Raw genomic sequence first — 15,686 nt, 5'->3', positions numbered from 1 at the left:
CTGTCTCTCTTTCTCTGCTGCTTGGTATTACAGATATAAAACTAGGAATATTTGCGCATAATTATAACTATAATTATATGTTCAAACTATATGGCCACCCAGAATAAACAACAGCTGTCCACAATAATAATGGAATACTACTGGATTTGTCAAAATTAAATCTTACTACCAAAGGGTCTAGATACTGTTTTTGTGTTAATCTGGCATATTTTCTAATAACTACTTTCTTATGATAAACTAGGATGTTTGCTTGTTTGCAAGCAGACATAAAATACCGAACAGAAAAGCTTAAGTAAGTAAAGCTTAGCTATTGGATTTAACAGAAGACCTATAGTATGTACAGATAGTCCTCAACTTACAATAGTTCATTTAGTGACTATTTGAAATTACAACAGCAGTGAAAAAAATGACATGACCATTTTTCACATTTGTGACCACTGCAGCATCCACATGGTCATGCGATTTACATTCGGATGATTGACAGCTAACTGCTATGTATGCCAGTTGCAGTGTCCTGAGGTCGTGTGATCCCCTTTTGCGACCATCTGACAAGCAAAGTCAATGGAGAAACCAGATTCATTTAACAACCGTGTTACTAATTTAAGAACTGCAGCGATTCACTTTACAAATGTGGTGAGAAAAATCATTAAATGGGGCAAAACTCACTTAACAAATTTCTCAGCAACATAAATTTTGGGCTCAGTTGTGGTCATGAGTTGAGGACTTCCTGTACGGTATTTTAAACATTAAATTATAATAAATTATATAACATTATAGCTACTGCAAAATTCTTACATCTATACAGCCTCAATTATTCTCACGTACAATAATTTGAGATTAATGTAACTTTTACGAGTAATTTTATTTATATAATATATAAATGCAGATATATAGAATGTGAAAACCATCATTTAATATCCTTAAACTCACATTCTAGCAAAATTATAATTAGGATTATCCAATATAGATTAGAGTCCTACATGGAAAGTGAGATGCCAAATACACACTGAAGATCAATGATAGCCACAGCAGCCATCAAGGAAACTTAAACCATTCTGTCTGAATACCTTGATAGGATAGCAGTAAAAGCCTTGGAAAAGATATTTAGATGCCATGATGTATCTTCATCTACAAAGAACAGAATTGTGCAAGCAATTAGTTTTCCTATGACACTACATGGAACCAGAAGTTGGATCCTTAAGAAGCAGAATAGAAATAGTATTGATGCTTTTGAATTTTGGTATTGGAGAAGAGTCTTATTAATCTTCTCCAATACCAAAAAAAGACAGATCACACCAACATTTTATTCTTTGACAAAGTGATTAAATTAGTGGAACAGCAAAATGCTATGGACATGGTATATTTAGACTTCAGCAAGGCATTAGACGAAGTGGACTGCAACCTACTTCTTGGTAAGTTAGAAAAATATGAGATAGACAGCATCGCCACCAGATGGATCTGTAACTGGATGACAAACTGTACTCGTCAAGGTGTCCTTAATGGTAGTACATCAACACGGAGGGAAGTAAATAGTGGAATGCCACAAAGTTCCATCTTAGGCTCAGTGCTCTTCACTATCTTCATAAACAATTTAGATGAGGGAATAGAAAGGGAAACATCAAGTCGCACTAACCTGGCAGGAATAGACAACACCCCAAAAGATCGGCTCAGAATCCAAATGAATCTTGGCAGACTTGAACACTGGGCCCTATCCAACAAAATGAAATTTAATGTGGAAAAAAATAAGGTCTTACACTTAGATAGGAAAAACCAAATATGCAAGTACAGATTAGGTGCAACCTGGCTCAAAAGCAGTCCCTGTGAAAGGGATCTTGAAATCCGAGCGGACAATCCCTTAAATATCCAACAATGTGCTGCTGCAGCCCAAAAAGCTTGGTTGTACAAACAGAGGGATAGCATCAAGATTAGGTGAAATATTAGTGCTACTTAGTAAGACCACATCCGGAATACGGCATCAAATTTTGGTCACCACATTATAAAAAAAAATGTTGAGACTTTGGAAAGAATGCAGAGAAGAGCAACAGAGATGATTGGAGATTAAAACATGAAAAACAGTTGCAGAAATTGGGTATGACTCATAATGAAAATAAGGACTAGGTGTGACATGATAGCAGTGTTCCAATAATTGAGGGGCTGCCACTCAAAGACCCTTATTAATATAGGAAGTAGGGTGTAGTGAAGATATTGCCTCTTGCAGATAAACCTTTAAATCTTTATGAAAATGATTGCTGCCTTCTAGTTCTTCAGTATCATAATGAAATTCTTAGGAGAACCCCTTTTAAGGGAATAATTTTTTCATGTAAGAAACATTTTCATTTATAAAAATTAACATTTTTAAAGCAGAGTTTTGCCTTCTGAAGCATGACATCATCCATTTAATCTAGCTTTTGAATTTTATGGCACACTATATGTTGTAACCTGTAGTTACAAAGCTACTGTACTCACAGAATGGGATATATTTTGTAGCAGGCTTATTTTTGTGTTTCTAGAGCATCCAATCATTATTTCTTTCTTCGTTTATAATAAATGGATCTGGTTGCCATTTTAATGGTTTTTCATGTTTTATCGCAGCGCCAAGAATTCAGTGTATGGTGTCTATTGTTGCTTTCCTCTGCCTCTAAGACGTCCTGTTCTCATATTGATGTTTGGCTTCTTACCATGGATTTTAGTACAGAACTATTCTGACACATGCTCAAGTGCTTTTACAGGATAATCTTCCCTCGGATTACTTAAGAGAAATGTGCCCCTTTTCCCTTACAGATTATCCTGTTCCTGGGACAGATATTGTCAGAGGAGTGTTTTTTCTTCTATTTTTACCAAGATTTTGTATCCTTCAAGCACACAAAATTCTTGATGCAAAAGCCAGAGCACACAGTGTTCTTCAGCTCATCAACCACCTATGTTAGCTGCAACCTCAATTCATACCAAATGTCCCTGTAAACTCTGGAGGTTCCTTTTTTTAAAATAATCATTTAATTAAACTTTACTATTGAAGAGATAGAAACTAATACAAACTAAGATATCACTAATACAAACAATAAAAAGTTCCAAAAAGAAAAAAATAGAAAAGAAAAAAAATAAGACTATAAAGAAATATATACAGAAATGATTTCTCTTTTCATTACAAGTATAAATAATTTTAGCAACTTATCATCTTCTTTTAAAATACAATGGATAATCTTCCTGTACCTATGAACGAATTCTTAAAGCCTCATCAATCAATCCTGACCAATAAAAGTCCATTAAGGGTTACCAGAGTCACCAACATACCACTTTTTTTTTCTTTTTATGACGCTTTAATCCCTTTATTCAGGATGGAGTTGGGTTGACTGGATGTAGCTGAGCTTTTACTGGCTGGAGGCCTTTCCTGGTGACCACAAGGAAGCAGCGGATATTTTCTCTTTTGTACCCTAATAGAATAATATCTGCCACTACCTAGGATTGAACTCCCAACCTTCCAACTAGGAGACAAGCATCTGGGCCACCATGCCGTGTCACCAACATATCAATTGAGGAGAAGAGCTCCGGGTTCGAATGAGGGGTGCTCCTACGGCTCCAACCCACTCTATTCTGAGTAGGCTAGGTAGTTCTTTTTCCACGATAGTTAAGGGTAATTGACCAATGAAGCTTCTGAATTTTACTGGGAAAACTCCTCTTTTTAAGATAGGAATTTGGTTCCCTTGATAGTCTTTTAGCGTTAAACATTGTGGTTTTCACTGTTGTTGAGTTATTCCTGGGATTGCTTTCTTTATAGTTGTCCAGGACACCATAGATATGTAGGATCCAGAGTCAATTTCCATATCACAAAGTTTGTCTCCTATTATCACTGTTTAATTTATTTGATTTATGGGTGTCAGAATGCCCCACTACTGTTTGCTCATAGTCTCTGTCCCTCTCCATTCTGTTATCTTCCCGCCTATAGTTTGAATTTGGTGGTCTCTGGAATCCCCTTTGTTGTGGACCATGTGGTTGGTTAGGGAAACCCGATTGTCTCTGACTGGGGTAGGCTGGCAGATTTGTTCTGCATGCTTCAACAATATGACCTCTCTTCTTGCATCGGCGGCAGATTTCATCTCTGAATTTGCAAACTGCCCTGGGGTGGTTTCCTTTACAGCTTGCACATCACGGTGGTCTCAGGCTCACCCCTTGGGGCCCTGATCTTCTATCTGGTTTTACTCTGTGTACTTCTTCCTCCTCTTCAGTACTTTCTCTATTTCCCCTCTCTCCCTGATATTTACCAGTCCTTCCCAATGCTGAGTGAACGCTTCCAGACTTCACATTTGTGGTTGCCGGTTTGTCTGAGATTTCTGCCGCTCGGCCTTCCTCTATTACTTCTTTTAAGGAGATGCTCTTCTTAGCTATTAACTTCCTCTATAACCTCAAGTCCCTCATTCCAACTACAATTCTATCTCTCTTAGTGTTATTTCCACGTTTTCAAACTCACAGCCTGCAGCAATGTCTCACAAGTTTGTAGTGAAATCATTTATGGTCTCACCTGGTTTCTGTTCTCTGCGGTAAAATCAAGTCAGTGAGCCAGCAAGGATGCAGCGGGAGTGTAATGTTCTTCTAACGGTTTTTGTAGTTCTTTCCATTCCATTGCCTCCACGTCTTTTGGTGCAGCTATGGCTCAAGCTGTTTTATAGAGGCGATTTCCACAGTATCCAAGGAACAAAGCTCTCTTCCTTCAATTCTGTTATATCGTGCAATGAATTTGCTTCTAAAAACATTTGAAATTGTCTCGCGTCCATGACCCAGTCATGCTTCATTGGATCAAAAGGTTCTGGTTGAGCGTGGGTGGACATTCTGGTGATCAGCACAGTGATAGAAGTGTTCTGCTGTAAAAAAAATGTCCATCTACACCACATTTCCTTTGTTCTCTTCTGGAATCCCACCTTCATCACCAGTGTTAGATATGGGTTAGATCGAAGAGGCAGGACAATGTGGAGAGGTAAAAAGATTCTTGTTTATTCTGCTCTGTTTAAGACTGCCACCCGGCGCCCCTGCTGTTCTTTTTACAGGTCGCTGTCCAAAACTTCAGCCACTGATAGCTGTTCATTTTCCCGCCCGGAAAATGAACCAATGGGGAAAGTCTGACATCACTGACTTTTCCCATTGAATATTCAACAGTATCATCATTGTTTCATCATTGGGATTTATCTGCCCATACAAGGAATGTCAAACTCTCCGCTTGCCAGACGAGGTTTCTACATTCTGTCTGCTGGCAACCCATGAGACTGGCCTGAGTCACCAGGGCATGGCTTCGTCCACCCCATCTACCAAATCACAGTACTATGGACTCAAAGAAGTATGCCAATACAAAATGTGCATGGTGTGATATTGTTCCCAAGTAGAAGCATTCCCTGTTCCTCTTGTCTCTATTACATTCTCTGTTGCAATATTGGCTTGGGAATAGGAGGATTTGTAAGCAAGAAAACAATGCTCAAATAACTGCTGATTCCATGAAGTCTGAGACAGCAAGCATGACATAGAAGAACTATATATATATATAGCATTGTGATTAAAAATAAATAAATAAAGAGGGTTACCTTATATTTTAATTCCTGAATCATATTTGCATGAAGTTTCTGCTGGGGCCCAACTAAATATTTTGCCAACGCTTTAAGTTATATTATGTGTTATTATGTTATATATTACCAGTCTCGGCGGTGCAGTGGTTAGAGAGCAGTACCTCAAGCTACTCCTACTGCAATTTGGCAGATTGAATCCCACCAGGCTCAAGGTTGACTCAGCCTTCCATCCTTCTGAGGTGGGTAAAATGAGGACCCAAATTGTTGGGGGCAATAGGCTGACTCTGTAAATCGCTTTGAGAGGCTATAAAGCACTACAAAGCGGTATATAAATCTGAGTGCTAGTTCTATTGCTGTATCAGAACAAATAGTATATCTGGTTCAATGAGTGAGGATAATGCTCATTTGCTGTTTAGGAATTGGCATTGGTTTGACTAGGTCTCCATGGACTTTAATAGAGCATCATTCTCTGTTAAGAATTCAGCAACAAATGGAAGAATTAGCCCAAATCAATGCTGAAACCAGCTCTCTATACTCCTCACGATGAAGGAATTATGTAGCAATGAAGGAGAGTTGAGCATCTTGAATCTTCCCCATGGCAATTGGGCTTTATTGTCCTTCATGTCTGCTGGAAAGCGAAAGGAGCAGGTTTATGGATGTGAAGAGTGCCACTCCCCGGACTCTATCCATCATGATGTGAAATGCATGCATTCTGACCTGCTTGTTCAGTGTCCTAAGCATCAGATCATGGTCTCCACGTGAAACAGCAACCTCGCTCAGTTGAGGAGAAAAAGGAAAAGGTGGAAGGCTGAGATCCATCCTGGCTTCCTTCCTCCACTTAGTAGCACAGGGCAATTTGATACAAGCCTTCTTACTTGGCCTAGAAAAATATCCAAAGGGAATGCTTTGATGTGGGCTTGGCAAAGACTTTTGGGAGCAGAACAGCTATATTGTCTGGTGGCATAGAATAGAAAGGGCTTAGCAGGCCGTGATTGTAGCACAGCGCAACGGGAGTATGGAGTGGAACTGGTATGAATTCCTGTGGTTTTGTAGTACTTGCAGTTTGGGTGGCTGCACCACCCACAGTCTCTTCATAGCGAGGAATCATAGCCAGGAATTGATAGCAAGCAGGGGCCTGCCATTCTGCTTGCGAGGGAATCTACAGAAGTGCTCCTTGATAAAGTATATGACTTTGATAATGATAATGAATTATTTGCAGAGATTACTTGGGTCTATTGTGTTGTACCTTTCACCACCCTTTCCCTCTCTCCTTCTTTCCCTTCCCCCACCCAATGGCCAGATATTAGATGTCTCTAAGAGCCATCATGACGGGAGCAGCATTAGTTTACCAAAGGAGTTGAATATTAATTATCTGCAGAAAGATAGCCAGTGTGTGCATGCTGCAGTCAAAGTTCTGCCAGTAGTGCAGCCTGATGTAAGCCAAGAAATGGCCTCTAGCACCTCTCATTTAGTTCCACATAAGATACTGAAAGGAAGATGAAGAACAGGAATTCAACAAGTTCCAGCCGTAACTGGAGTACTGATCACTAAAGGCAGCATATTAGCAGGTTCCAGGACTTGCCTTGCCGAGCATGGATTAAGAACGTTACTGGGCTGCTCGACCACCCATCCAAAAGTGGGAGAAACCCTTAAAAAGGAACGTATTGCCTTTGAACAGATCATTCGTGATAAGTTGAACTCCTCCCACAGAAGCCAAATCTCGCTTGCTCATCTGTAAACAAGATAAAGTGGTGCCAGATTAATTCTGCTCTCCTTTAAGTTGTTTCAAAGAGGTCTTAAGTTACGTAAATACAATAAATGTCATACAATTTAAAAAGAATCTGCCTCTCTCTCTCTCTCTCCCTCTCTCTCTCTCTCTCTCTCTCTCTCTCTTCCCCCAACTACTTGAATGGGGGGGAAAGGACACCGCCCCTTTCCTTTGTCCTTCCCCCTTCTTCCTTCAGGTTCTCGGGGGAAAGACTTTTATTTTCTCTCTCTCTCTCTCTCTCTTTCTCTCTCTCCCCCCTCTTCCCCCCCACACCCAAAGACTGAATTGGGAGACTTGGCGAATTAAACAAAGCCAGCCTGGCTGCCAGGAGCGATCTAAGAAAAAAGCCACAGGCTGATTGTGAGAATGAGGGGACTGTGCACTGTGGCGTCACCCTCTCTTCCCGAACCTCAATCCTTGATGTTTTCCAGGTAAGATGAATGGCTCACATCACCAGTCTTTCCAGCCCCCAGGGCAGCTGAAAGGATCCTCTTGCCATCAAGCTCAGACGGGAGCCAGGTTGGGGGCAGAGGGAAGAAGCTTTCCTTGATCCAGTAGAGCTTTCTTTGGAGGGGGGGGGACAAAACTTAAGATTTTTGCATAATTAGATCAAGATGCCATCCACTTAAGAAACACTGATTTTACCATGAATGGAAGATGGTAAATATCAGATTTTCCCCATATATCACCCTGAAAGCTTCAGATAAGATTTCTTCTTAGACAACAAGTCCCAACCCATTCACATTAACATACGCCTTGAACATTTTGTTAGCAATTGCAAAAAATCTGGAGTTACACAATGGCATAGAAAGATTCATACTTATAGTCTAGCAAATCCATGGATATATTATTGTTAAGAACTACTTGAAGATTGTATGCATTGGAAGTTATCCATGCCGTTAATTATATATTTATAGCAAGTCCATTTCTGGTTTTATAGTAAAAACTGGTGGTATTGAATATCATGAAAAGAGACATGTCTAGTTTTCATGTCACCTACATGTAATGATTTTGCCTAATACTAGTATTTTTTTTTCCAAAATTAAGACTGCAGACCTAAATGTTCTCAGTGCAGAATAAATATCAGCCACATACACTTTCAAGGAGATTTCTCTAAAATAAATTTTATGCATTATATCATAATTCTTGATTGCTATTTTAATATGTTTATTTGCAAGTAAGTCCCAATGACCCCCCCAAATACTTACGCTCCAGTAAATGTGCACTGGCTTTCTATCAAGGTTTATAAATGTTCTCCTCAAATGATTTCAGATGGTGAGCTCATAAATCATAATGCAACATTTGCATCCGAAGCGCAGTTATTATTACTATTTTGGCATGCCTGACATACATCTTTGTCAATGATCAAATAATTCATTTAATTAGCACTTTCATTTTGGAAAAAAAATGATTTAAGCAGGTAATTTTGTTGTTAAATAACCAACAAATAATAAGGATTCCCATAAAAACTCAGATGAGAGCAATCAACCAATGGAAAAACCTGCCTTCAGAAGTTGTGGGTCACTGGAGGCTTTCAGAAAGAGGCTGGACACCTCTTTGTCTGAAATGGTATAGGGTCACCTGCTTGAGCAGGGGGTTGGGCTAGAAGGCCTCCCAAGGTCCCTTCCAACTCCATCATCCAATGTTCCATGTTCTAAAACTTTTCAAATAAAGAACCACTTAATTTTGCTCCACAGGAACTGCCCATTTTCCTGTCTACCAATCAAAACAGGCTCAGTGTGTGGGATGGCCCAACTTGCTATACTAAAAAGAGACCAAACCAGAATTAATCAGGAGCAGCTCACACAGCAAGAAAAAAACAACATGAAAAACCCAATGTATGAAATACCATTCCTGTTGCTGGAAAAGTTGCTTCTGCTCGCCAACTTGAAAGTTCTTCAGACAAATCCCAGTGGAGAGAAGGAGAAGGAAAAAAACCACATTTCCTGTTATGACTCTTCCTATTTCAGACCAGGAGATTTGCTAGAGGTGCCTCGCACTCTTTTCATTCATTTTGGCATCTATCTGGGAGATAACCAAGTGGCGCATCTTATGCCGGACATGCTGCCTGCTTTCACGAATGACCGGAAGTTGATCCAGAAAGTAGTGACTAATAAGAGACTTATCTTGGGGGTCATCACAAAAATGGCAAGGATCCGTGTGGACACAGTGGAGGACTTTGCGTATGGAGGCTCCATCCTGGTGAACAGGATGGATTCCTTTTTCAAAAACGGGATCCTTGGTAATGACGAAGTGGTCCAGAGAGCAAAAAGGCTGGTAGGCACAACTGAATACAGCTTACTCTGGAACAACTGTGAACATTTTGTGACCTTCTGCAGGTATGACTCTCCGGTCAGCTTCCAAACAACCAAGGTAAATTGTCATTGTCCAAATATCCTCTGACAGGTGGGGGGGGGGGTATATCCTTGTTTTGGATTATGATGTGCTAGAAGGAGGAAGACCAAGAAGCTTATGGTTATCAACATCATAATATAGATTTTAAAAGCATTTTTGTTTAAAACAGAGGTTTGTCTAGGATTTTGGAGTGGGTAGATGTGGGGGAACCCCTTTAGTAACTGATATCTACTCAGTCTGGCTTAAAAATGCATCATAAAAGTCTAGAACATGTTTTACATTGCCTATTAGATTCAAGTCCCAGTTTTCTTTGCTTATCAAAGAGACTAATATATAGATAGAAGAAGTGAGCTGAACTGAGTTGATGCTGCCAAGGAAGCACAATGATACTGGTGTAACTTTAATGCTTCAATGTCCTTATCTAAATGCAGACCCAGGAAGAGAGTTTTTCTGTTCACGATGTGTTAATTGGAGTATATTCTGCTGAAGCATAATTCTCTTTGGACTTTACAAGTAAAAGAGCGAATAGTGCAAAACTGCCATTACTTTTATAAGAGATAACTATCTCTATTTACAGTTTAGCAATATATTATTTTGCTGAATATTGGCAATTAATTGCTTTAAACACTCTGGTCCCTCTTCTTAGATCAAGTATTTTTTTTATTTGTCTGTTCATTATGAGATTTATTTGCTGACCTTCTCGTGCCAAATTTATTGCAAGGGGCAAACCATTTCGGAAGAGACCGTTTCAGACTCTTAATAGTATATACGAAGTGTTGTTTTAGATGGCAACAGGTTTGATCCTTGCTAAATGGAAAGGTGCTTCTAAAACAGCAAACTCTAGCTTTGAATTTACATTTGAATCTTAATCTAGTTCATGTTTTAATTAGCTTCCTTCATATTAATTCATTAAGTCTGTGCAGTAATGAGGTAAGTTTTAGTATTGCAAAAAGTTTAAAAGTCCACCTTCTATACAAAAATAAATGTAAGGGTTTGTCCATTTATCTTCCTATTGTGCCACAAGCATTCCTATATGATGTCTCTAAACTTAATATGCAAGAAAAATTCTGCTAAAATGGTTTATTATTGGAAAACCAAACTCTCCCCTCACTGTACCCCAAAATGAAGGAAATGTATGCTTGTGAAGGGACGTTGACAGGAAAATCTTTGAAAGGAATACATCCTATATTTAAGTCAGAAGCAAATCATTTCTTTTAATGGATATAATGTTTCCCCAAAGGTAATTAGAATCGAACATATAGATACATCTGTGAGGAATCACTTAAAGAGTTAAATTTGAGCAAAATGCTGTTAAAGACATTTAGATTTGCCATGTTTCTATGAATTTAACAGGAATTAATATTTAGTACTCTTCATACCAAAAAAAGTCTCAGGGCAATTTCATCAAGTTTATAATGAATTGTTTAAGAAGGAGAAAACTCGTTTTTTCAATCATTAGAGATGACGTGCCTAGAAATGGATAACAGTACCTTTTATAACTAAAAGGTGGGACTGAGGAGTTTTTACTTGTCCCAATGGAACACCTACTGTTCAGTCTTATGCGCTACCTTTTAGAAGAAATGGTTGCTTTTACGTTGGTTACATTTTCGAATTAAAAAAGAAGGAGATTTGGGGAAGTACCACCCCGTGTTTCCTCACTGGTAAATTAGAAAAAGCCCACAGGCAGGTACATTCAAATGAGAATACAATGCCAGGAATGTAATCCAGTTAATTGGAAAGTTAGGCTGATTTGGGAAGCCAGAATCCCAGAACTAAGATGAGCAATTCTGGCAGTACTTGGCAGTTGAAATGGCAACCCTCTAGGAAGGCAACATCTCTTCTGCATTCCCCAAAACTTTGGGTGCAGAAACAAGAAATTATTATCTATTGTCCCTAAGGAGTTATTGTCCCTAAACTAAACCCATATCCTGTTTCGGAAAACAAGCAGTCCAGGAAACATATGCTGGCACTCAGTCTGGAAAGCCAAAATGCCCTTTCAATATTCAAGTAGTGGAAGCAAGACCCAAGTTAAACGTTAACGTGATGCCATGGCCTCCAGTGTGAATTTGAAACTATCGAAGTTCTAGACACCTGAAAACATAACTGGTGGAAAGGAAGAACCTGACCAATGGAGACAAAGATTAGAGTGGGCAAAAAAGGAGCTAAAACTCACAAGAAAGCTAAAAGAAAGGTTTCTGTCATCCAATTTCCAAGGGGAAACCATTTTAGACTCATATAATCCCTTATCATTACTTACGTTGGCTAGAATTGATGGGAAAAGCTTATGTTTCAATGTGTAAATTCTACAGGTTTACGCAGGACTTCAACCTGCACATTCAAATGCTTGCATGGAAGTCATGCTGAACAAATCATGAAATATCAAAAATTCCCTCCCCTGCAAGGAAAGGGACATGTTTAATTTTTTTTTATTCTTCTACTATCTTTGCAGTTCTGTGAAACCGTGAAGACCATCATCCGAGACCAGAGGAGTGTCCTTGTTTCGGCCCTGCTGGGACTGATTTCTATACTTTATTTGGGCCTGGGACCTTCGACTACTCTTCCTTCTATCATCATTCCATTTATGCTGTGGATGGCTGGTTAATGATTCCACATGCCCTACCATCTATTGGCAACTAGATGACCCACGGCCTATTGAGTCCTCTTTTCAGAGCTATTTCCTTCGCTAAACAAAAGAAACCGACTGACCAGGGATGGGGAAACAAGCCATGAAAGCAAAAGATATTTCTGGCTTCCTACTGGTTTCCTGATTGCCTTTGCTTGTGGGAAGCTGGCAGGAAGTGTCAGAAATCACAATCACATGATCTCAGCTGACCACGGCAGCACTGCAACAATCACAAGGTGATGAATACAACCGAAGACCCTTAAAATTTCAATTCCATGGGAGCAAATGGATTTTCCGCACATATTTCAAATTAGAAAAGTTGAAGTAAGTTGCTTCAGAAACGGTTGCTTCCAAACTTGTTGCTCTGTGATGCAACATTTTGGTCAATTGAAGGTTACAAATAGACAGAACAGGAAAATAGTTATCTAGATTGTAAATAGGATGTATCATGTATTTATGAAAGCTCAAATTGATAATATTATACAGTGAAGAAAATGTGGAATGAGTAACATGCAGCATATAGAATACAATGAACAAGCAGTAACGTGTAAATTAAGCTTACTGGGTTTTGTGAAAAAATTTCCACCCAATTTCAGGGATGACCATATTGGGTTTATTCCCAAGGAAAAATGTCTAATCTGCAGTTTTACACTCAGCAATACATTTTGGGGAACTTAATGAGTGTGATCTCCCAAGTAAATATGCATTATTTTCAAGTGAATAAGTAAAATTATCAATGGCATTTTCTTGCATATGGGAATGTTTTAGTATTGATAGGGCAAAGCAAATGTTTAGATAGTTTAAAAACTGCTATTCTGCTTTGGATCTTTTTCTAATTTCCCTAGGTTTACATTCATTAACTGTATTTTTATTTAAATGATGTAACTGCATTTGAGCATTCTGCTTGGACTTGAGATGAACAAAATATTTGCACCAGAATTGTCTCTGCTATTCCCTTCTGATGAAATCCAACATAAATCAGTCAACTGAGCTTCTGCAACCTCAAGATAAGTGACAAGCAAATGAGTGAGAAAGACATGTGCAACTATCTTCTTTTGGATTTTTCCTCCCATACTATAGACGAATAATTTTCAACCATGGAAAAGGATGCACAGACATTACTGCGTGTTTGTTAGAGCTGACATTAAATAGGACAAAAAAACTTATCCGAGTTTGAGGGATTATGTTAAAAAGACATCAGGTTATTGATTACTTCCCGAAATAAATATCTAGCTTGATAAGACCAAATGTTGCTGGTTTTTTTGTTGTTTAGAATACTACAGCACACTTCCTCCGAGTTTGCAAGTTGCATATCTGCCATCATGGCAACAAGCATTAATCTAAGTCCAACTAACATTCATTTAGTCAGGCTGTACTTGTATTAATGTATCTCTCTTTCAGATTTACAATTTCCTTTGCTCTCTGATTTGAGACATTTCTAACTGTATTGGGACACCAGACATGTAATAATTTAATGATATTCTATAAGATAGAGGTATTTTACATTTCAGTAAAATGAGTTAATTCCCATGCTATGTTCTACAATTTCTCTGCATCCCATTATTAAATGCCTTTATGGTACAGAGTCAAAGGGGAACCAACAAGCATAGGATGGTTTAAGATAAGATTATAATATTGATGATAAGATTATGTATATTTTTGCCTTCTTTTAATCTTATTTTATTGGGCTGCATATATACAGCATTTTTACATAATTCCTGTCATCTGCGAAGGTGCTGGTAACTGCCTAAATAACAATAATAAATCACCTGCTTTGCTGATGTTCAAAGAAATAGAATGGCAGGTAGTATGTGACATACATTTACACCCATTGCTCCTGTTGGAAACTGGGTGAAGTTCTTGCTTTATGACTGTGGTCTCAGATCCTATTTACAAATTACAATAAGAGCAAAGGTTGCCCTATGAGTTGCTTGGTATGGGTAAAGCTACTTAGAACTATCAAAAGTGAAATGTTTTTGTTGTATAATTAATGCATATCCCATAGATAGACAGCCATCCAATCAGCTAATGGTCCAAAGATATCCTCCAATGCCTAATCACAGCTAATGAAAAATGTACTTGACAGCCTACTTCTCAATGCTTGTTTCCAAAAGAGCAGCTACTTCACAAATAGAGTGCTTAAGCCATCTTCGTGAAATGTAAGCGTTAGAAGTTCAGAAGGTGTACATGTTTATGAATTTTACAGTTTTTTGTTTTCTCTACATCATAACCATGTTGTATTTTGAAAATACCTATTGAACATGAGACCAATATGTTATTTCTCATGTTTCCTGAGAATCCAGTGAGAAATTGTTGGTGTGCTTACACCTCTGCTGTCTGTACATAGGTCTATGGAGGACATTTTAGAGACACAATTCTAACAACTTCTGCTTGTTATGTTGTTCTTTTTACATGGTTGCATGGGAGGATCTGGAACAGAATATAGGTAGTCCTCAACTTATGGCCACAACTGAGCCCTAAATTTATGTTGCTGTGAGAAATTGGTTAAGTCAGTTTGGCCCCATAGTATGACTTTTTTTGCCACATTCGTTAAGTGAATCACCGCAGCTGCTAAATTAGTAACATGGCTGTAAAGTGAATCCGGTTTCCCTGTTGACTTCGCTTGTCAGAAGATCAAAAAAAGGGGAATTGCATGACACCAGGACACTGCAACTCTCACAAATGTGAGTCAGTTTTCAAGCAACCAAATGTAAATCATGTAACGATGGGGATGCTACAATAGTCCTAAGTGTGAAATATGGTCAAACGTCATTTTTTCCAGCGATGTTGTGATTTTGAACAGTCCCTAAAAGGATTGTTGTAAGTCGAGGACTTACTTGGAAAACCACACAGGACTGCAGAACTGCAGGGTTTGCGCAATGGGTATAGTCTTAAGTTGGTTGAGTATGGCTAGCTGCCCTCTTGAATATTATCCTCCTTCCGTCTTTGCCCCAATTGCAAACCGCCTAGGGGACAAGTTTCATTTTGGACAAGCTGAAATAGTAGCAATGGGCAGCCCAGCCATGCTGTGCTAACAGACTAAGAAACTCCCTTTCCCTAGAGAAATTGTTCAAAAATATATTTAGAAGGATTTGTGAAATCAACTGAAAATCTTGGCAAAGTGTGTCGGTATTAGTAAACTCAATAGAAACAAAGGTGAAGAAAAAGGCCCGCTGTTCTGGAATAGAAAGGAAAGCGGGACTGTCTTTGTTTCCCGGACTCTGTAAGCCTGTCATCTTCCAAATAAGATAAATGACCTCCATCAATAATCTTGGCGGCTCTTGGTGAAATAGGAGATCTGCTCTGGTCCCAAAGGATACAATCCCCCAACGTGGGAGAGAGAAAGGGGGCAAGGGAAGAGACATTTGTATGGATCTGACAGAGGTGCCTT

General features: G+C 38.8%; 1 protein-coding gene across 1 annotated transcript; it reads left to right on the top strand.

The window, feature by feature from the left end:
• Positions 1 to 7,497: 7,497 nt before the first annotated feature.
• On the top strand, positions 7,498 to 15,686 carry LRAT (lecithin retinol acyltransferase). Its single transcript, XM_026699986.2, has 3 exons — positions 7,498 to 7,748; positions 9,015 to 9,690; positions 12,122 to 15,686. The coding sequence occupies exons 1-3, from the start codon at positions 7,684 to 7,686 to the stop codon at positions 12,272 to 12,274; spliced, it is 894 nt and encodes a 297-aa protein (XP_026555771.1). The 5' UTR covers positions 7,498 to 7,683; the 3' UTR covers positions 12,275 to 15,686.

Source organism: Pseudonaja textilis, chromosome 6 (genome assembly GCF_049901715.1).
Source record: "Pseudonaja textilis isolate UNSWEBS1 chromosome 6, rPseTex1.2, whole genome shotgun sequence".
Taxonomy (NCBI): domain Eukaryota; kingdom Metazoa; phylum Chordata; class Lepidosauria; order Squamata; family Elapidae; genus Pseudonaja; species Pseudonaja textilis.
The sequence above is the reverse complement of the archived record's forward strand: the minus strand, read 5'-3'. Positions and strand labels throughout refer to the sequence as shown.

What these genes read in the sequence shown, in the direction of transcription:
- LRAT (XM_026699986.2), top strand. Translation starts at nt 7,684, where the DNA reads ATGAGGGGACTGTGCACTGTGGCGTCACCCTCTCTTCCCGAACCTCAA. An exon ending in CAATCCTTGATGTTTTCCAG is followed by an intron (nt 7,749 to 9,014) that starts GTAAGATGAATG and finishes TTTGCTCCACAG; the next exon opens with GAACTGCCCATTTTCCTGTC. An exon ending in TCAGCTTCCAAACAACCAAG is followed by an intron (nt 9,691 to 12,121) that starts GTAAATTGTCAT and finishes CTATCTTTGCAG; the next exon opens with TTCTGTGAAACCGTGAAGAC.